The sequence below is a fragment of the Lathyrus oleraceus genome, chromosome 2, assembly GCF_024323335.1.
Source record: "Lathyrus oleraceus cultivar Zhongwan6 chromosome 2, CAAS_Psat_ZW6_1.0, whole genome shotgun sequence".
NCBI lineage: Eukaryota > Viridiplantae > Streptophyta > Magnoliopsida > Fabales > Fabaceae > Lathyrus > Lathyrus oleraceus.
Window position 1 is genome coordinate 432521280 of NC_066580.1, and position 22994 is coordinate 432544273.

The window sequence follows — 22994 nt, forward strand, 5'->3', positions numbered from 1 at the left end:
AAAAAAAATCATCATTATTTTATTTAAAATAATATGAAGGCAAATCAAATTTTGGTCAATTAAATAAATACTATTAAGGTAAATTACAACTTTTTTATTAAAAAATTTAATTTGAGTTTCAATTCCATTCAACTTTCTCAAATAAAAAGTCAAACTAAAATCTTATCAATATAAAATATTCATATTCAACGTTCATGACTACATATTTTAGAGTACATTAAAAGGTAATTAAAATTATATCATACTAATTCATATTTAATTTAGGAGTATATTAATAATATTAGAAAATTTAATTATACCAAATATATTTATTTTATTATAAAAACATATATTAACTATTTGAACAATAAGGCATATTTGGATTAAGAAGAAAAAAAAGAAGTTGCTCTTCAATTTGAACCAAAGGCAAAAGATAAGAGGGGAGAGAGAAGGTGGGGCGTGTAATTAAGTGAAAAGTAAACTGGAAAGAAGTTACTAGAAGAAAAAAAGAACGTGGGGCATTTTTGAATTTTTTTTTTTGATAAGCACTGATGAGTATTAATCTCCATCTCTATTCATTGAATTTTGTGAGACGCCGGAGATATTTAATCCAGCTAGCAAGATCAATAACCTATCAGAACTCTAAATTCTCTTCCCACTGCTATAACTTTTTATCTTTTTCTTCTCTATTTCTCAATCATGGTGGTCAAAGAACAAGGTTCATCATCTTATTCACTCGCGCCATATCCTCAAGAAGACACGCCTCTTCTCACGAATTCACCACCCCTCTCTTCCCAATTCAAAACCTGCGCCAACATCTTCATCGCCATCGTCGGCGCCGGAGTTCTCGGTCTCCCTTACAGTTTCAAACGAACCGGTTGGGCTGCTGGTTTAATCATGCTCTTCGTCGTCGCTTATATAACCTACCACTGCATGTTGCTTCTAGTCAAGACGCGTCGGAAACTCGAATCAGTTACGGGTTTCTCAAAAATCAAATCTTTTGGCGATTTGGGTTTCGCCGTTTGTGGCCGATTCGGTCGGTTCTCAGTTGATGCGATGATTGTTCTTTCTCAAGCTGGTTTCTGTGTTAGTTATCTTATTTTCATTTCTTCCACTTTAGCTTTTCTCGCTGCCGGTGACTCTACCGGAGAATCTGTTCCGGTGTTTTTGGGTTTGACTTCGAAGGTTTTGTTTCTTTGGGGGTGTTTTCCTTTTCAATTAGGGTTGAATTCGATTAAGACTTTGACTCATTTAGCTCCTTTGAGTATTTTTGCGGATGCTGTTGATATTACTGCTAAGAGTGTTGTTATGGTGGAAGATGTTTTTGTTTTCGTCAAGAATAGGCCAAGTTTGGAAGCTTTTAAGGGTTTCTCTGTGTTTTTCTATGGTATAGGTGTTGCTGTTTATGCTTTTGAAGGGATTGGGATGGTTTTGCCTTTGGAAAGTGAGACTAAAAATAAGGACAAGTTTGGTAGGGTGTTGGGTTTAGGGATGGGTATGATTTCTCTATTGTTTGGTGGTTTTGGTTTATTAGGTTACTTTGCTTTTGGTGAGGAAACTAAGGATATTATCACTACGAATCTAGGTCAAGGTTTGGTGAGTGTTGTGGTTCAATTAGGGCTTTGTATTAACTTGTTTATTACTTTTCCTTTGATGATGAATCCTGTTCATGAGGTGTTTGAGAGAAGGTTTTGGGGTTCTAGGTATTGCTTGTGGTTGAGGTGGTTGTTGGTTTTGGTTGTGAGTTTGGTGGCTGTTTCGGTGCCTAATTTTGCTGATTTTCTTTCACTTGTTGGAAGCAGTGTTTGTGTTGTTCTTGGATTTGTGTTGCCTGCTCTGTTTCATTGTATGGTTTTCAAGGAGGAGTTGGGTTGGAGATGCATGGTTTCTGATGGGGCAATTATGGCTTTTGGCTTTGTTGTTGCTGTTACTGGAACCTTTAGCTCTGTGGCAGAGATTCTTTCTCCTAAGGCCTGATTTGATTTGGAAGAACTGCAAATTTTCAGATTCTTTCTCCTAAGGCCCGATTGAATGATGATTATGTGTGATGAAACTACGAATTCTTTGTTGCTGTATTTTGTATTTTTTTTTATGTAAAAAGTTGTAGCCACGGTTTGTTGGGATTGATGAAAATAAAGGGAACATGTGCTAGTGATAGTGTTCCTTGAACATTTTTGAAGTTACTAGTAGTTTGAGAAACATTCATTACATAAGTTGTTGTTTGAAATCTTCTTCTTTGATTCATAGCCATATGAATATACTTTTGTGGATTCATAAGGTGAAAAAGAAGAAAAAAAAGTTGCTGATATGGATCAAAGAGAGACCTGCAAAAGTTGTTGATTGTGTTTAGCATTTAGATTATAGTTTAATTGGATAGTTTATTAATTTATAGTTAATTATAAACCACTTGATGTAACTTTTATAGTACTGTAGTAGATTACTTCTTGCGGTTTTTTGTTTGTTTGTGTGAACATGCATAAAATGATAAGTGGATGGAAAGGGAAACATGTGACCACTTAAAAATAAACTAATCCTCCTCACACTAGGAATGGCATCATAAATAAACATTGTTATATCCACCAATAACATGATGTGTTTGATTTAGTATTTATGTTCTAGCCACCAAGTCCTTATAGCTAGGGCTGGACAACGGGCCGGGTTGGGCGGTTTCGGGCCCAAAAGCCTCACCCATCCCAACCCGCGGTTAAGCCATATAAGCCCATTTTCGCCCATTTTTGTAATCGGTTTGGACGGGTTGGGTTAGGACGGGTTGGGTTAGGACGGGTTGCGGGTTATGCAATCGGTTTAATCGGTTTTATTGGGTTGATATTATTTTGAGCCCAATAATACATTTTGATAATATTTTGAGCTACAAATTACTACAATTTAGATTCAAAATAAATTCAAAGTATTAAAAACTTTAATCCAAAATAACAACATTTATGCTACTTCCACACAGACCTTAAAAAGAAATTAATAAATTACAACCACTGTATGTCTGTATCATATACAAAAACACAAAATACATGAGAAACAAGAGAACTTTTGAAAGTATATCAAACAGTTGACTGTCCATATTACATTTGCACATGGTTGGTTCATTCAGATGTCTCATTGAAAAAGTAAAAGAGGACGAAGCATCCATTGACACTTGACGAAAGAGTTCTTCAATAGCTCGAGGAATAATCCCTAACTGCTCATTTGTACCATCCTAAAATTAATCATATACAATCAGAAACCACAGCATACATTGGATAACATTAATTAGCAGATGAAACCTTAAAAACAAATGTATGTAAATTATTAATAATGTATTATCGACTAGAACGGTTTAAGTTTTGTGCCAGTGTTCAAAAGATTATGAAAAGCATAGATGAAATTTTGTGCAAGTGTTCAAAAGATTTTATGAACTTGAAAAAGTTAGAGAAAGTAAGCTAGGTACAAAGCTAACATAAGAATCTTCAAATTAACTACAAGCAAAAACAGACTCACACACACAATTACATCTGTGAAACCTCATTTCTTGGCTCTCAGTGACTATGCTTTCCATTCATAAGATTCAAACTTGAACCTTACTTAAAGACTAGCATTGGATACAAAATATGACATATAATTAGTGAGTTTCAATCTGTAAATGTGCATCATAGATTATATCATCTCTGAAAATTTCAGCGCAACTAATTTGCGGTGATCATGAACTCGTAAAGGTCTTTCTCTATCCACCCATTCAACATCATTTACTTGATACAAATCAATAAATTGATTATATACTGTTGTATACCTGGAACATCAAAGAGTCTATAGACTTCACCACTTCTTTTATTTTCTCCAACAGTGCTGCCAAATAATAAAAATAGACTAATGAAGTTAACCATTCTGTATACCATATTGTGATTAATAAAATGCAATGAGTAGCACCGAGTGCTACGATAGAATCTGTTCATACAGTATCAGGAGAACAGAATGGGGACAGTAATAAGCATATTATTTTATCATTTGAGTAGAAAAAATCATGTCATCTCTGCATGTTCACCTGAACTGGATCTCCACAACACCAGTTGTACGAACTCTTGCATACAAAACATCCTCCTGTATTAGTAAAACAGAGTGAGAATATTGAGATTTGTGACTTTATATCACCTTCAAAGTTGAGGGTCTGGTCTATATATGAAAAAAACAATAATTTCTATTTTTGCAAACAACAAAAGAGTGATAGATTTTCAATACCTTTGTAGGAACGTAATTAGCATCAGACAACCTCTGCAAATTTTCCATGAAATATTTGGTACAATCAGGAACTTGGAGTTCATTACCACGGGCATATGTTTCCTACAGCAATATATTTGCACAAGCCATGCCTACTAAGTAAATTGATCACAAAAAATAACTATATACATGGATCAAGGTAGAGGACGTTCAATCGGCCACCTGAATGGCAGCATCCTCCCATAGAGTCTCTATTTCCTTTGCAAGATCCTTAGTGAGATGAGGATAATCCAGCCTGCTTCCAATTTCTGAAAGTTTTTCACCAATGTCCTGCCAAAAAAATTAAGGTCTTTATGAATTAAGAAAACTTTGACAAAGCAAGACCTTTCAGATTAACATACAAGATTGCACAATAACTCAGTAACGACATACAAGAACATAAACTACTCAACCATTATTAACAAACCATAGTAATGGATAAAGGAGGCTTTATAGTAGTGAAGTACCTTGCTCTCATCGGATATAACATACTTTGCAGAATTAAGATCGTTTTGAGCCAACTCCTTTGCCCCATCATGCAGTACCTATTTAAACACATCAAGCAAAAACTAAGGTTTACAGTTTTTCAACTAGTTCCATAATTATTACGCAACTCATGTAAATAATTTTCAGAATATGAACACGGAACACTGATCCGATCTATTTTCAGAATATAATTACAAATTTGTGAGCCTAGAAAATATAACTGAATGCTCAAACTAGCTAAGACCAAAAAGAGGTTATTTGCTGGTTATAAAACACAATGTTCGATAACTGCTACATCAGTGATTAGTCATACAAAAAAGGTCATAAGTGCATACAGGGCACCTCTTTTAGCAGACGATTCAATAAACTCAATTTGCAGGTCAATAAAAATCTCAGTAACTGTGTGCATTCATGCATTAGGAGTTTAACACATAAGATGCATCAGAACAGATGTGTGCATTCATGCATTAGGAGTTCAACACATAAGATGCATCAGAAGACAGATGTGCATTCATGAATTAGGAGTTTAACACATAAGATGCAATAACTAAGATGTGCATCTGCCAGAGACAGTGTGCACATTATCAACTAAGTTGCTTGCAGAATGAACTCATAACAGAAACAACACCATCTGAGAAAACAAATGTGCAGCAACCAAAAGAGAATTAAGCACCCTTCAACAGCATTAAGAACAAAAAAAAATAGATTTGTCGTGAATGACTAAGCGAACCTGTAATGTGAATGGTTTTATTAAGTTCTGTTTCCTTAGCTTTCTGAACTGCAATTTCTTCCCTCATTTACGGGACAAAATATATATTATTTGACCATTGAGTAGTCACAAAATATAAGTCACATATGACTTCAAAAAACATAGTTGAACTGAAAAATTAAACAAGAAAAATATTAAGCTTTAAAAAGGAATAAAGTAATAAATAAATCAAATTAATAAAGTAAATATACCTCCATATTTTTCAAGCACAACCAGAAGGTTGTGGCTGAGACGGTAAAGATCCTCTTCTTGCTGTAGAAGAAATTTCTTCAAATTCTAAAATAATGAAATAAACATTTTTTTAGAAATATATAACAATTATGAAATAACACCAACCTTCGTAATCAGAAACAAGTCATAACCAGAAGGTTGTGGCTGAGACAAGTCATAATCAGAAACAACACCAACCTGCAGAGAATAAAGAACAATTCAGAATAATGCGTATAAAACTCCAAAATCAAGATAAACTAAATGATACCAATTGTAGTAGTTTACCTGAGAAATGTGACCTTGAAATTGGTTTCTGCTAAGGTCCAAAACCTCCAACTTTAACACAAAAACATCTGTAACAGAACCCTGAAATAAATTTCCTGATATGTTAAGACTCACAATAGATTTCAACCCTGAAAAATCTGAGACATAAAGCGGAACGGTGATTGAATACTAAAGCGGAACGGTAATTGCATAACCTACTTACTCCCCCAGAATCTTGAAACAAAATTGGATGGTGATAATTAGAATTAAGAGTAAATTAAGAATTAATTTTCCAGAAACAAAACCGTAATAGGACTAAGAGTAAAACAAGAAAGAAATTGATAAGAAAAATAGAAAGAGAGACTTTACATTGAAGATGAGAGCCTTGTTGGTAGAACTCCAAGCCAAACCACCTCTGAAATGGAAGTTCCAGAACAACACCAACACGGCGATAATTAGAATTAAGAGTTAAGATATAATACTAAATCAGATTTGAGCATTGTGAAATACTAGCAATGAATGAATCCAGATCCGGAAAGAAATTGGAAATTTTAAGCGAAACGAAACAATAACAATATGAAGAGCGTGAGTAATTAATAATAGCTAGACACAGCACAAACGCGATTATGAAGAAAAGCGAGAAAAAAAAAAGCGATTCGAAAGCAAAATAGTGGTTGAATGAAGGAATCGAGTGTGTAACGGAAAACCTGAGGGTGGAAAAAGGAAAGAAAGAAAAGGAAAAGGAAAAGAAAACTTACAGTATCTGCAATGCAGTTGAGAGAGAAATGAAATGAATGAGCGAAATGAGTGAGAGAAGAGGTGAGTGAGAGAACAGAATGAGCTGCTGGAAAACCCTAGGAGGATATCTCAATTGGGCGGGTTTGGGTACCCGCGGTTCAGAATTTTGAACCCGACCCGCCCATATAAACCCAATTGAAACTGCTATATTTTAATCACTGACCCGGTAGACCGTTTGAACCCGCCCATTTCGGTTTTCTTTTTCGGTTACCCGCGGATTTGGCCGGGTGAACGGTTCTTGTCCACCCCTTATAGCATACCTTCTTTTAAATAGCCTCTCTATTTGGTATTTAATGTCCACCATAACATCCACCAACTCCTTAGACCATTAGGTAAAACCATCACTAGGATTGATTATTTTTTTATTATTAAAAAAGATGTTTTATTTTTACTATAAAGCAAAAGCCATGCCTTTTCTTTTTAGCTAGAGTCGGCATCAAATGATCAAACTAGGGAAAAATCAAGTTTTCTTGGAAATTTGTTTTTTTTTTTATCGAAGCTAAGATGCTCTGGCGATTATTGGGCGATGTTAAGAAAATGTGGTTGAACCTAACTCAACCTTACAAAATCGGTTGGTAGAGTGTGGATTATCCCCACTTATAAACACGTGTTTGAGCCATGTATTATCTGATGTGAGACTCTTAACACACCCCTTCACACTCAGGACTAGACAACTGGAGCGTGAAAATAAATGGTGGGTGAACCGATAACGGAAACTATAGTAGGTGGCCCCCCGGATCTTAAACTAGGCTCTGATACCACTGATAATTTTAGAGAGGAAGAGTACACATACAAGTAGAAGAAAACTGCTATTTTATTTTGCTTTCTAAGATGGAAACAATACTGCTTAAAACAACTTGAAAAATTAAGCTAACCACTAAGTCCTATTAATCTGGTTGCATATAGCTCATGTCTTGACTTCAACTGAACTTTCTATAAACTTAGACAACTCTGACCAAATCATAAATAATAAATAAAATAATAATAAATAATATTTCTAACATCCTCCCTTAAACTGAAAGTCTTCAGACATTCCGTTTATCACACACACCCAACAATGCTCCAAGCTTCTAAAATGCAACCACCTTCAATGGCTTTGTCATTATATCAACAATTTAGTCTTCACTTCTGCAGTAGTGAAGTTCAATCACTTCATCCTTTATGAGATTTCGGATAAAATGAAATTTCACGTCTATGTGCTTGTTTCTTCCATGTAAAACAGAATTATTTGACAGTTTGATAGCTGAACTGTTGTCGCAGTAAATTACAGTAGCATCAACTTTCCTTTCCTACACAAAATTCAGACCTTCAAGAATCCTTCTAAGCCAAATTGTTTGACAAGCACATGCTGTTGCAGCAACATGTTCTGCTTCGGTAGTTGATAAAGTGATTATCTCTTGTTTCTTTGATGACCATGAGATGGCTCTAGAACCCAGCATAAAGACATAGCCAGAAGTACTCTTTCTATCATCAATATCTCCAGCATAATCACTATTTGTATAGTCAATCATATCTGAATTTTCTCCCTTCTTGTAGAAAATTCCAAAACTAGTAGTACCTCGCAAGTATCTAAGAATTCTCTTTGCAACCAAGAGATGACTCTCCTGAGGATTTTCCATATACATGTTGATCAAACTTACAACATGCATGATATCAGGCCTTGTTCCTGTTAAATACATCAAACTCCCCACAATTTGCTTGTAAAGGTGACTGTCAACCTTCTTTTCATTTGATTTAGCCGGAGACAAATGTTTCGATTCGTTTTAATTTTGTGTTTTAGCAAACACATAAGTGTTTGTAAATATGTCTAAATATTAATGAAGATTAATTTATTAAATTTGTCATATTGTGTCTTAATACATTTTTGATCTTTCCCATAACAACATTTGTTCATTTGTAAAAAAAAAGGTTATGTTTCAAAGGTTCTGTTTTCAAACCTGTTTAGGAGAGGTTCCAGAGATGCATCTCCAGAACAAGATAATAGGGTGCAGAACCAGCGATATTTCTTTGAAATAAGCATGCCAGGTTTTGAATGCCCTTGTTTCTTATTTCACACAAACTAAAAATATCTTAAATGTCACAAATAAACATCAGTTGGTATGTCACAAATGTCTCCTTCTCCAACGGAACTCCCAGACAAAACTTTAAGCTCACAGAGTACACATCTCTTGTAGATATTAAAGATAGAATCCATTATCTCCTACCTTACAAAGACAATCTAAGAATTGTGAAGCTCAAGTACCATTCACCGTCGATTGACAATAGAAGGAAGATTGAGTTCAACAACTTTGAGCTCAATACAAATGCAGGTGTAAGAGCTATGTGGAATACATTTTTGCCGTTTCGAAACAAACTTTTTGCTCGAGTTGAAAGCGACGATTTCAAGATCGTCTGAAGATATTCTTAAGATGTTGAAGCGTTCACCTGAATATTGAAGTGTAACATTGCATTTTATGTTAAAATCGACTATGTAATGCTTATTTTATATTATGAATGTTAATTTTATTTTGTTAAATCATATGTTTTGGTGTCCGCTTCTGATTCTGGTGTGCAAATGTTCCAGAGATGTATCTACGGAAATATACCGGAGACGCATCTCCAAAATTAAGTAAACCCAACTTATAGGGTGTCACTCAGAATGACCTACATTGAGTGTGTGTGGAGAAGCATCTCCGAAAAATGGGGGACATTTTCGTATTTATGCATGGTGCATAAGAAATATATAGAGTGCATTAAAAAATCCCCAAAAATATTTAAAAAGAAAAAAGGACAATCATGTAGTATTAAATCAACCTCAGTGAGATGTTAATACCCATGTAAAACCGCCATCTTACAATTAGTTACTTATATAACAAAAGAACACATGATTGAAAGATCTGCGTTGCAGCCATATTATGTATATATCATTTTAAAATTGATATATATATATATATATATATATATATATATATATATATATATATATATATATATATATATATATATATATAAAATATCAAACCAATTTCAATCGTAATTTCAACTTTAATTGATTTAAATAAAAAAGAATATGAATTGCTTGAATTTTACAATGAAAAAATAATACCCATCGATTGGAAATTTGATTTCATCAATTGTTCGAAATTGGATCAAAATAATTTAAACCGTCAATTCATAATCATATGTTAATGACAAAAAATTGAGTCCTAACTCATATAAAAAGACCCTGATATCAAATGTAAGTGGAAAAATTCACCGATCAATTATATGAAATTAGAATATCAACCCTTACTTGTTGAAGACATGATTTGAGAATAAGAGTTGTCATTCTTGTCATCTTGATTCAGTATTCTGAAAAGATGAGTGATTAAAATTTCTTATGTATCTCACTTTTGTTCACAATTCTCAATGAGGCAAACTATAGAGCCGTCAATTCTCTTTCTGATTTTGTGATTACATAGGGTACCTAGTCACATAATATATAACCATAGTCCCTACCCATTATAGGACAAGGGTTAAGGCGCACACTTTTGCCCATATCAATCAGGTTTAAGATACTAGTCTTGAATTAAAAAAATATTTAACTAATAAAAGAGTTTACTTATGCACCTGTTAGCTGGCAAATTTCGGCTAAGGAAAAATGCCAATTTCGACTGGGGGTTCCGTCGGAAGCTCCTCGACAGAAGAGTATGAGAGTTTGTTGGTCGAAACAGGCAAACTTCGGTCGAAGCCGAAAGGGTTTGAGCGGAGAAGGAGAGCGTGGGCATGTAAAGAAGTCATGGGTAGTTATGCGTCGAGATGGGGGAAGTGGACCAACACGTGGCACCTAAAGAAGGATTTGTAACCCCCCGACTGTTACTTTCTAATTAGTATTTAAGCCAATGTTAGGTGAGAATTCAAAGGTGGCAATTTGAACTTTTGCAGTAGGGGTAAAGCTTGAAGTGTCAAAGCGCTTACGAGAAAAAAGTTACTCTCTTTTGCCTCCACTTTATAATTACAAGTCATTTAATCTTCGTAAAGCTTATCTTTTGTCTTGTTTCACTTTACTGTTTATCATCTTTATTTTAGTACTTTATCATTTCTACCTGTCATTTTATCTTTATTATTTCCTTGACTCGTCAAGAGTCTCGTTTACACCCTTTCAACCAGTCAGAAACGTTGTTTACCAAATAGCCATACACACAAAACAAGAAGTCTGGGACTCCTTAGTCGATCCTGCAAGTATACCTCATATAGGAAGGCTAGAGATTGTTACGCAAAACAATAAATTGACACACCTGGTGAGACCTCGACAGTGTTAAGTTGTATGTGATTGCGCAGTGAAAAAATGACGTCTCCTAGACCCCACGAAGAAACGTCCCAGGCCGTGGACACCGGCTCGACACAATGACGCCCCAGGCCGTGGACACCGGCTCGAGTATGGCATCGACAGTTTCAACAGCATTTGTGGGACCAATTATGACACCGTGTCATCCACAAACACCGACACCGATAACCATGGGAACTATGGGGCAACATATGCCCAGTTACACGGTTCCCATACACAGAACGTTGGGAATACCGACAGAGTTTATGGAAAACATGCATAACCTCGGTTCTACTTACAATGATACCTCGTTATCGCCATTCCCTCGTTACCAGGGGTTTGGACCTTTGGCAGCCCCATTAGATCGGCCCTCAGGGTTCGGATTGACGTCTCAATCAGTCCCAACATTTACGTCAAGCTCCGTTGTCGTTATGAGACAGCAAATGGACGAAAGTAACCATGAAATGGTACACATGCCGACTCATCAAATGGGTAATATTTTAAGGCCTTTGATCCAGGATTCAGCGAAGAGTTATCAACAGTTGGCGACCCAAATGACCAGGATTAGATACTTTTTGGGAGCCCTAAGGGCTCAAGTGCGTCATAATCCCACGCCTCCTCCTCGACCATAGACTATGGTTCAACAAGAGGAGATGACAGAGGATACGGTCGAACAAGAATACCAGGAGTTTGGACACATCCCAAGGGTGGTACGAAGCCCCCCTGTGGTATTGGTTAACCGTAACCAGGATCCTGACCAAGTGATTCGACAAGTTCGACATGATGCAGCCGTAAGGGAACAAAACCTAGAGGTTATCCTCGAACGGATCATAGTGCAAAATGGAGTAAGTTCGTGCCTCCAACGACCGACATACTCCTCGCCTCTACCAGATTTTATCTTACAAACAGAATTGCCAAGGGGATGGAAAGTCCTTAAATTTACTAAGTTCACGGGGGATACTGAAGAATCCACCGTCGAACCGAGGCTGGTGACATAGAAAACAACGAGGACTTGAAGTTGAAATACTTCCCAAGTTCTCTCACGAAAAATGTGTTTACCTGGTTCACAACGCTACCTCCACAGTCGATCCAAACATGGACACAGTTGGAACGGTTGTTCCATGAACAATTTTACATGGGATAATCAAAGATCAGTCTTAAAGAACTAGTTAGCATTAAGCGAAAGGTCGCTGAGTCAATTGATAAATACCTGAACAGGTTTAGACTATTGAAGGCGCGATGCTTTACTCAAGTCCCTGAACACGAACTAGTCGAAATAGCGGTTAGGGGTCTAGATTATTCTATAAGGAAGAAGTTGGATACCCAGTACCTTAGGGATATGGCCCAATTGGCCGATAGGGTTCGACGTATCGAACGTTTGAAAGCCGAAAAGTGTAAGGTGGGTCGATATCATAAAAAAAAAGAGAAAGTGTCCTACATCGCAGTCGAAGGAGGCTCTTCCGATGACGAAGATATAGTCGACAGAAGTGAGGTCAACATGGCGGAACTCAAGCCCGGACCTCCATATACGTGCAAGGTTTTCAAACCATCGAATGGGAAAAACCCTGTCGAACTAGAGAGAATAGACAAATACGTCGCTAAGACATATATGTTCGACATGTCTAAATGAGACGAGATCTTTGATCTATTGGTAAAAGACGGATAAATTATCATCTCTCAGGGTTTAAAAGACCCTCCCCTAGAACAAAAAAAGAAAAGGGGATTTTGTAAATTTCATAATTTCCTTGGTCACAAAACTCACTAATGTGTTCTTTTCAGGGATTTAGTGCAAAAAGCTCTGAAAGAAGGAAGGCTTCAATTTGGCAAAAGGCCAAAATGCAGGTGGATACCGACCCTTTGAAGGTGGAAGAAGCATTGTATGCTGAGCCTCTAGAATTCATGGTGATGAAGGCTACTAATGGTATCATTAAGGTTCTCAAAGCAACCTCATTAGCTGAATCATTTAAAGTAATGATGGTCAAAACTACTGAAGGTTTTAGAGTCAAAGACGAAAGGAGGCCCGAGTCGGCCTATCCCCAGCTTGGCGAGAGTTTGTCTAACTTCCAGGAGAAGTGCAAAGAGAAAGGATCAAAGGCTATGTTATTCCCAAAGTTCAACGCGGTATTCGACGAGAAAACCACCGAAAGACTGGAGGCTGACAACAAGATCGATAAGGAGGAAAAGCCTGTTGTCCCACAATTTGTGTTCGATAGGCACATAGCACCTCGACGGAACGAAGAGCACAGGAGAAAATTTCAACGTCTCCGCCCAAAGAACTTCATTCCTCCAACTGATATTCCACAGGAGAAGTGGATAGAACCTGTCAATCAGAAGGGGGGCAAGAAGCCGAAATGGAGGGTGTTGGAAAAAAAGGCAACTTCTCCAGAGAAGAGGAGAGATTACACAATCTCTCATAACTACAAAGGAAAAAATCCTATGACTAGGAAACAGTGGAGACACCACCAACGAAACAAAAAAGCTAGGAAAGTTGTTACCACCCCACAATCGAAAATTTCGAAGACTGTTGGACAAAAGGAACAAGTGTCAAAGGTCAAGGGACTTGCAAAAATGGTGGTCAACCAGACACTGGCCATGACCGTCGACTCGATGGGAAAGAAGGCAGTGATAGCTACTCAGAACATGGAATGTTCGTCAGAGATCGAGGGACGACCACGAAGCAAGGAAAGATCGAAGGATGAGAAGCCAAACTATTCTCCCCAACCAGAGGAAGAAGAACTTGAGTATTCTCCTCAGTATGATGAGGAATTCGACAAGGATATGTACGACGAAAACAACGATGATATCTACAATGATGATTTCATCGTAAACTACGGCATTATGTCAATACTACCAGCCGAATACAACATGGTGTCTGAAGTTTCTGAAACAGAAGGGGACTTTGTACCAGACGAAACAGAGGGAGGAAATCCTTTATGCTACTATGTCATGAACAACTACATGGTGGAAGAGCAGAAAGCAATGTTTGAAAGGCCTAGTCCTGGGATGATGTACCATCTAAAACCATTATTCATCAGAGCTAAGGTAAACCAGACAACAGCTTCAGAAAGCCGGATGCTTGATTGTATCTATGACAATGAGCCTCTGGGGTTCGAAAAGAACCCACAAAATGAGTCTCAGAAGATGCAAGCACAAGATCCCCTCAAAGAGATCGACCTGGGAAATGGAATCACAAAAGGCTAACCTACATAAGTACTAAGGTGGGGTCAGAGATGAAGGCAAGGCTAGTCGAGGTGTTGACTGAATACAAAGACTGCTTTGCCTGGGATTATGAAGAAATGCCAGGTTTGGATCGAAGCGTAGTAGAACATCGACTGCCTATCCAACCTGGGAAGAAGCCGGTGAAGTAACACCCTCGAAGGTTTGCTCCAAACGTTACTTCGAAGATCAAGCAATAAATTGAAAGACTCTAAAAAGTCATTTCATAAGGACGACAAGGTACGTCGAATGGTTGACCAATATAGTGTTTGTCATCAAGAAAAATGGAACTCTTAGGATTTGTATAGATTTCAGAGATCTAAACAATGCCATGCCAAAGGATAAATATTCGATGCCAGTGGAGGAAATGTTGGTCGACTCAGCCATAGGTTTTGAGTATCTGAGCCTACTTGACGGGTACTCCGGTTACAATCAGATTCTCATTGCCGAAGAGGATGTCCCCAAGACAGCGTTTCGATGCCCTGGTGCGTTGGGGACATACGAGTAGGTCGTCATGCCGTTTGGTTTAAAAAACACGGGAGCAACTTACCAAAGGGCCATGAATGCCATCTTTTATGACTTCATTGAGAAGTTCATGCATGTATATATGGACGACATCGTGGTGAAATCGTCATCTCAAGAAGGACACCTGGATCACCTTCGACGCTCATTTGATAGAATGAGGAAATATGGATTGAAAATGAATCCATTGAAGTGTGCTTTCGGGGTACACACAAGTGACTTCCTGGGATTTGTGGTACCCAAACGAGGGATAGAGATCAACCAGAACAAGACGAAGGCGATCTTAGACCTCAAAAGCCCATCTACAAAAAAACAACTTGAGTCTTTGTTGGGGAAAATAAACTTCTTAAGAAGGTTCATCTCAAACCTAAGTGGTAAAATGAAGGTGTTTTCGCCACTACTTAAAATCAAGAAGGAAAGTGATTTTCACTGGGGCCATAAACAACAAGAGGCTTTCGACGCGATCAAGAGGTATCTTACCAAGCCTTTTATCCTGTTGCCCCCCAGTAGAAATAAAAGTATGAGTTTATATATTGCTGCATTTGATACAACAATAGGGAGCATGTTATCCCAAGAGGATTGTAATGGTGTTGAAATGCCCATATATTACCTCAGTAGAATGTTGGTAGATGCTGAAACTAGGTACAGTCTCATAGAAAAACTATGTTTGTGGTTTGTACTTTGCCTGTATGAAATTAAAACAATATATTAAACCAGTTGATGTTTATGTTTCGCCTCACTATGATATTATTAAACATATGTTGTCTAAGCCTATTCTACGTAGAATTAGGAAATGGGCACTGGCGTTGACAGAGTTTTCTCTAACTTTCAAGCCTTTAAAAGCCATGAAAGGCCAAATCATGGCGGATTTTATAGTGGATCATGCCATGGTCGAATCATCCTTGAATATGGTCGACACCACACCATGGCGTCTATATTTTGACGGTTCGAGTCACAAAGACGGAACAGGAGTCGGGGTTTTGATATTATCCCCTCAGGTAGGTCCGACGAAGTTTAAGTATAGGATCAATGAGAAGTATTCCAACAACGAAGCCGAATACGAGGCCTTAATAGTCGGCCTTCAGCTGTTGAAAGAGTTAGGAGCCAGTTTAATCGAGGTGAGGGGAGACTCGGAGTTGATAATAAAGCAAGTCACGCGTAAATATAAGTGCATCAAGGGGAGTCTACTGAAATACTTTGTGACTGCAACGCGACTACTAGAACACTTCGAAGTTGCGGACATAAGACATGTGCCCAGGAACGAGAACCAAGAGGCTAACGAGTTGGCCCAAGTCGCTTTAAGGTATAAGATGTTTAAGTCGAGGTTATAAGATATCATTGAGGTTCGAGGAAAAATGGTGTCAAGTACGCTTCCAACAGAGGACGTCCTCGACGAGAACGTCAGTCGTGATAAAGAGCCCGAGGAAGAGTGTCAATAAACCCGTGGAGTCGAAGAGGCATGGGAGAATGAAGTTTTTTCTATCAATAGTTCATCGCCAATAGATTAGAGAAAGCCGATCATCGACTACTTGGAGAATCCATTCGGAAGTACTGACAGAAAAACCAAATATAGGGCTTTGAGCTATGTGTGGTCAGGCAAAAAATTGCTAAAAAAGACATCCGAAGGGTTACTACTCAAGTTCTTAGGAGATGCCAAAGCGTATTTAGCCATCTACGAAGTGCACAGTGGGGCCTGTGGCGCCCACTAAGCAGGCCATAAATGAAATGGTTGTTGTTCCGACAAGGGGTTTAGTGGCCTAGCATGTTGAAAGATTGCATCGAGTTCGCCAAAGGATGTTAGGAATGTCAATGGCACACGGGTATCCAACATATGCAGGCAAGTGAGTTGCATGTTATTATCAAACCATGGACTTTTAAGGGGTGGGCTTTAGACATCATTGGAGAAATTCGACCGGCTTTATCGAAGCAACAGAAGTTTATTCAAGTCGGGATAGACTACTTCACCAAATGGGTCGAAGCTATCCCTCTGGTAAAGGTGGACCAAGAGGCGGTGATCAAATTCATTCAGAGACATATCGTGTACAGGTTTGGTATCCCAGAAACCATTACGACAGATCAAGGGTCAGTGTTCGTGGGACAAAAGATGCAGGAATTTATCGGCGAGACGGGTTTCAGATTGGTTACCTCTACACCCTACTATGCACAAGCAAATGGCTAAGTAGAAACAGCCAACAAAGTAATAATAAGTCTGATTAAGAAGCACGTTTGTAAAAAGCCAAAGAATTGACACAAGACTTTGGACCAAATTCTATGGGAGTGTCGAACGTCCCCCAAAGAGGCGACGAATTCAACGCCATTTCGACTAACGTTTGGTCACGACGCCATATTGCCGGCGGAGATATGTTTACAGTTCTTCAGAGTCCAGCGTTAAAATGATCTTCAGTCAGAGAAATACTGGAACATGATGTTCGACGAGTTGGCCGATTTAGACGAAGAAAGGTTGGCTACGATCGAAATGCTGATCCGACAAAAGGAACTCGTAGCTAAGGTCTACAATAGAAAAATCAAGGGAAAAACCTTTATTGATAATGATTACGTGTGGAAAGTAATTTTGCCTATGGATCATCGAGATCGAACCCTAGGTAAGTGGTCACCAAAATGGAAAGGACCATTTCAAGTAACTCGGACATATAGTAACAATGCGTATGAAATCGAAGAACTTGGTGGGGGATCAAAGGGTCTTAAGAGTAAATGGGAAATATTTGAAGAAATATAAACCTATGTGTTAATACCTTAGGATTGGCATTAATTTTGTAAAACAAATAATGTAATCATCTCTGTTGTTTTAATATGTTGGGTTGAAGAAGTTCAACATCTGGACCAACATGTCATGCACGATGTCACGACATCATGTCTGTGACATCGTACATGTGTAGAAAACTGAATTAATTAATTCAGTATATATTCTGGGATTAGTGAGGATATTTGGTGAATATCCTAACTCCCATGTGGAGGTCTTAAAGACTCAATCAGAATATATATAGGCTCCAAATATGGAGATATATATGGAGAGATTTTAGGATTGAAGACCTTATTTGTAGTAGAAATTTTCTGCTGGCTTTGTAACAGCAAAGAAGAAGTTTGCTGCGATTTCTGAAGGCCCAAATCCAGTTGGGTGATTAGGTTATATATAGCAAATTGTAACCTAGTTTTTGTAAGCCTCTTAGAATGAAAAATTAGGGATGTGTGTAAGGTAAACCTCCCAACCTGTGGGAAGGTTACCATGTGTTTCTCAGTGTTCAAAGCTGAGAGTATTTGTAACTCAAAGCCTGTAGGTAAGAGTTGTTTGTTCTTGAATGAAGTTGTGAAGCAAGTTCAAGTTGTTTAACATTACATTGTATTTGTAGTGATAGGAATGGAAACTGGAGGTTTCTATCTAGGAGTTCCTAGGTATAGATTGCATTGGGTAGGGATTAAGTGAAGAGTTGTAAACGGGGGAGTTTAACTCTGAATTAATACTGTTGATAGTGGATCTTCTTCCTGGCTTGGTATGCCCCCAGAGTAGGTGATGCTGCACCGAACTGGGTTAACAATTTCCTGTGTTTGTTTACCTTCTGCATGCCATAACTCAGCTTGTATTTCAGTTTGCTTATCAAGATAATAACAGACCTGATACATAGCCTTCTGTTTGAATGTCAATCAGAATGTTTTGACATTCGTCATTAACAACATATACTGAATAATAGGCAGGTTGGTTTGTCTGCTTCAGTTCAGTATTTATTTCAGTCTGGCTATCAAGAGGATAACAGACCTGGGCAAAGGATCATTGTGAAACTGTCAAACTGGATGTCTTGACAGTTAGTCATGTATGTTGATACTGAAGTAGAGACCGGTTAGTCTATTGCAGTACAACAAATTTAGCACATTCGGTTTTCAGGGACATAACTGAATCAGCATGAGGTTTATGTCTGGTTGTCAAACTGAATGTTGTAACATTCATTCCTGACAGCATGTGCTGAATTGTAGGATGATTAGTTTTTCTGTTTCAGTAATTTTCTCAGGCTAAAATCCAGGAAACTAACAACTGAACTACATGTAATGAACCTAACAAATAGCCTATTTGTTAGCACCCTAATAAGTGGAAATTAGATTAACTTGTTCAACCTTTATTTTAGGAAATACAAGTACAAGGCCAGCAAACTGGATTAATGTAACAGATGGTGTCCAAATCACTATTGAGACATCTTGCTGATAACTGTGTAGGGAAACAACAAAAGTTAGAGTTATGGTTGCTCTCTACGGAGTCTTTCTACCAGATGCACAGAACTAGGTGTTCCTCCATTCTAGGGTGACATAGAAGCAGATGTCGTGACATCTGTGTACATGTGTATATTAGTACAAGGTTTAAATTGTATAACTGTCTTGCTGTATTAGTGACAATGTTGGATCAGATGTCATGACTTGGAGTAAAACATCTGAATTCTGATTATGCCAGAATTTCAAATGGTATCAGAGCAGGCATCCTGTTCTGTTTCTGGATGAGATCCATGGGTGATACTTTCTGGTATCTTGCAAGGAGTTATGTTAGTACTGATGTTGGAACCTGTAGAAGGTTCTGTGATTTCCCTTAATGGTCCCTTGAAGTAGGTGGATGGACTATTCATGACAGGAACTGTGTGCACTTGCCTCTGGAGATTGGCAATTGGCCTTTGTGTGGGACAGCTGTGCTAGTTTGAATCATATTCAAACTTGGTAGGTTCTTGGAGGCTGATCTGGTGAAGTGTGTGTTTATAGGTTGAGTTGTATTATGAATTCCGCTGCATAATACCTGGCAAAACTCAAACTCTGATGCAGTTTCCCCTCATATGGATGAAAGGCTGCTGTATTCAAGATTTCATCATAATCTACTGAGGATGTCAAAGATACTTGAGTCTCCTCAAGTCCACTCATCATGGTAAGAATCACCTGATCACTGATTCTTTTACTCACTTGGGTAGTGCATATGAAGACCTTGAAGACTTTCAAGGAGTGTTTGTTCCAAGCAAGTGGAACTAATGTTCTATGTGATGTTAGAACATGTTGTTCAACAAGTATGCACCTACTGGTTGAAGAGCAGATGGTTTTAGGCGTCAAACAAAGAGATACTTTTGTTTGGAACCTACTCCTGACCTGAAAGAGGAGACATCTGTGTGTGCTAAAGTGACAAGGGTAGGGTCAACTGTGTGTGTGCTCAAGAAGGTCACTTTTAGAAGTCTGATCTCTAGAAGTGGAGCTGGTTGAGATATGATATTGTGCAATTTCCTGCTGTTTGTCCTATTCCTGTAGATTGATCAGGGCTGGATAGCTGTTCTCTGGAGTACTATGTTGTGTGGGAAGACAAGCCCTCTGGATGTTAGAAGTCAATAATGGGGTAACCTGATTGCTATTTCATTTAAGAGGATTGGAACCATGAATCTTGTTATTCAAACACCACGGTCAGAAGTGGCAGTTCTTTCAAGGAGTGAGAATATGAAGATTCAAAGGCTGGTTGAGGTTGTATGCTCTGGCAATGCATATCTACTATTGACCGGTGTTGTTTTTTTTTTCACTGGTACTTATGGTCAGCTGGAGACTGATTGGTGTGATTGGAGTATGTATAGGTATAACTCATAGAGTTAGTGCCACTGGTAGGAATGGTGTATGTCAGGTTGAGACATTTGTGTTGGTGTGGAGTTTCCATGCTTGTTAATTTGAGGGGGAGCTTTGATTAACCTCCTCACGTTTGGTCAGCCTAGGGTCTGGTTGGCTGTTGACCTGTGTCACATGGGTTCTGGTTGTTGTGTGACACATTTGCAAGGAAGGATTCATCTCTCTCATTCCTAAGGGTGAATCTAATCTGGAAAGATTCTCAAAACTATTGAGGTGCTTGCAAGCTGAAGATGTTGACACAAGAAGAGTATTTTCAAAGTATTCTTATGGTGGAAGTATCTGAAAGGATAATTAGGAAAGGATTTAAGATCAATGTCTACTTGTGCCAAGTACAAGTATTTAATTGATTATCCTTGGAGCTCCAGATAACTGATGTTCTTAAAGATGTTGGAACATCTCATCTTCAAGATTCTGTGCAGAATCACAGGAAGGAAAGTACATTGGTTTATGATCTATCTCTTTGGTGGCAGCAAGAGCATATGATCTCTGAAAAGGTTTCCTGGCAAGAAACATGTTCAGCCTTGGGGTGTACAAGAAGAAGAAGACATCATAGTCTTGATGGTGGTTACTTGGATCAGTTTATTTCTGATCTAGGTAAGGAAGTGCATTGGCTAATGCACATTGTGGAGTTAAGAACAAGTGGCAACATTCTTAACATCATGGAAACAACTTTGCTTTAGGAAGTGGAATCCTTGGTATAGCTGAAGGGTTAGTCTCTAACTGGTCCTTCCGAAGACTCATGCATCAGAGTGTCTGATGTCTTTGGTAAAGAAGCAGGGATTCATCAGGGTGTGAGCTTGGATGACTTAATTGCAAACCTGCAGGATGAAGGTTGTTTACTCAAACTTGGTTCCACAATCAAGTCTATGAGAGCATTGAACTCTTGTTTTGTGTAGAGAGGAAGTTCTTTCAAGTGGCAGAAGAAGGAGCTGAATTCAACAGCTAAATGTTAAAACACAATGTTGTGACATTTGGTTCAACATCAGAATCTTAGTTGGTAAAGTGGCACATCAACTTAAGATAGAAGGGTCTACAAAGTTGTAGATTGGGTACTTCAAAAAGGTCGTTCTCATTGCAGTTCTTTGGAGTTGCTGGATGGAGAAGATGTTACATGTTCATGTCTTAGAGAATCTAAGTTCTGTTTAACATGTAGCTTGAAGTTCAAGTCTCACTTGGAAGGTCAGCATATCTTTGGGAGAAGTCTGATAAACTTGGAGAGGTCAAAAAGTGGCATTTGACTTTTTCATATGAGGATTCATGAAGGAGGTAATCAACCAGTGGCATTTGGTCTGTCTCAGAAGTGAGTTCGAAGAATCAAGATAATCAACATATGGCAGATGATTATTCTTGAGGAAAGTCTGAGACAAATTACTTTTGAGCAGAAAAGTAGTAAGTTGAAGACAAAAGGAGGTGATTTCTATTCATCTCTTGGAGCTTGTGGTAGGAGTTCTGAGCTATCTATGGAAGATTATCTCTTGTAATGGGATGAGAATGTATATGTCCCAAGTTCTGTCCGGGCTCTTGTGAATCAAGCCAATAACTCAGTGATATCTGAAGAGTATCAGATGGAGTTATGTTGTGAAGGATGTCCTAACTCATGTTAGAACATTTTGTGAAGTGGTTCTCAGCTCTGGTTAGAAGAGAGATTGGCACAGAGTGTGGATGTGTTCAGCTAAGAGGGTTGAACAGAGGGTGTGCTCTTGAAGACATGAAGATGCGTCTTATGTTTTCCATTCATCAAGTGGTCTGGGTTCTCTTTGAATCAGGAAGTATGTGCAGGTCCAACTGTGGGGTGTTGGATATGGTCATGTATGATCTCCAAGTTCAAGAGGAGAGTTGGTTGTTCATGACAGGGGGAGTTCTGTCTTTACGCTGCAAGTAATCATCAAGCTTGTGGGCTATGAGTTCTCAGATAACAAGGTATGGTACCTTGTTAGTTATTGGGATGATGTGGTGTGTGTCAAGGCTGAGTGAGCAGAAGTATGTCTGACCGGATGTCATGACATTACCTTGGACAATGTTGTTATTTCCTTCTGGATCTTAAAGTCATGAGGAAATATGGATGTGGTGTATCTAATTATGATAAATTAGAATAAGCCTGATTGTTACAGTTGTGTGGTACAGGGGGAGTAACCATCTACTGGTGTTTGTGATTTTGGCTTTAGTGGTGCCAGATGTCAAGTTTCTACTGGACGTACGAAAGTGGTCTTAGGAAATGTTGATAGGAAGAATACTTGAAGAATGCAGGCAAAAGCCACGTTCAATGTTAAGACATCGCGTGCAACGTGTCTGACTGCATATAGGGAATAGTCTCCATGCACTGGAACTGTTGTTTTGGAAAAGAAACAGTAAAGAGCTATAAAAGGTATTCAAAGATAGTCTGAGATTTTGTTGGTGATTCTCTGACTGTTTCTCAGCAAATATTAATGAATCTTGACCAAGCATTTATTCCTACCGTTAATTCCTAAAGCACGAGCTGGACTATTTAAAGGATGTAATAGCACTCTTCTTCTCACAAGAGAAACACTCCATTCCCTCTAAACCATGGGGTATGTTAAGGTTTGGGCAAAT

The 22994-nt window shown here is 38.2% G+C and overlaps 2 protein-coding genes and 1 long non-coding RNA gene across 3 annotated transcripts; 2 read left to right on the forward strand and 1 right to left on the reverse strand.

Annotated features, from left to right (window-relative positions):
• Positions 1-471: 471 nt before the first annotated feature.
• On the forward strand, positions 472-2158 carry LOC127119980 (amino acid transporter AVT3C). Its single transcript, XM_051050362.1, has one exon. It carries the CDS (start codon positions 679-681, stop codon positions 1954-1956), a length of 1278 nt encoding a protein of 425 aa, XP_050906319.1. The 5' UTR covers positions 472-678; the 3' UTR covers positions 1957-2158.
• A 1825-nt stretch (positions 2159-3983) lies between these two features.
• On the reverse strand, positions 3984-5765 carry LOC127119981 (uncharacterized). The gene is made up of 6 exons (XR_007802944.1): positions 5671-5765; positions 5441-5589; positions 4692-4769; positions 4408-4515; positions 4207-4308; positions 3984-4068 (listed from the first exon to the last, which is right to left on the reverse strand). It is a non-coding gene; the product is annotated as an uncharacterized LOC127119981 (long non-coding RNA).
• A 5906-nt stretch (positions 5766-11671) lies between these two features.
• Positions 11672-12666, forward strand: LOC127123561 (uncharacterized). Its single transcript, XM_051053771.1, has 2 exons — positions 11672-12025; positions 12187-12666. The coding sequence occupies exons 1-2, from the start codon at positions 11672-11674 to the stop codon at positions 12664-12666; spliced, it is 834 nt and encodes a 277-aa protein (XP_050909728.1).
• The last annotated feature ends 10328 nt before the right edge of the window (positions 12667-22994 follow it).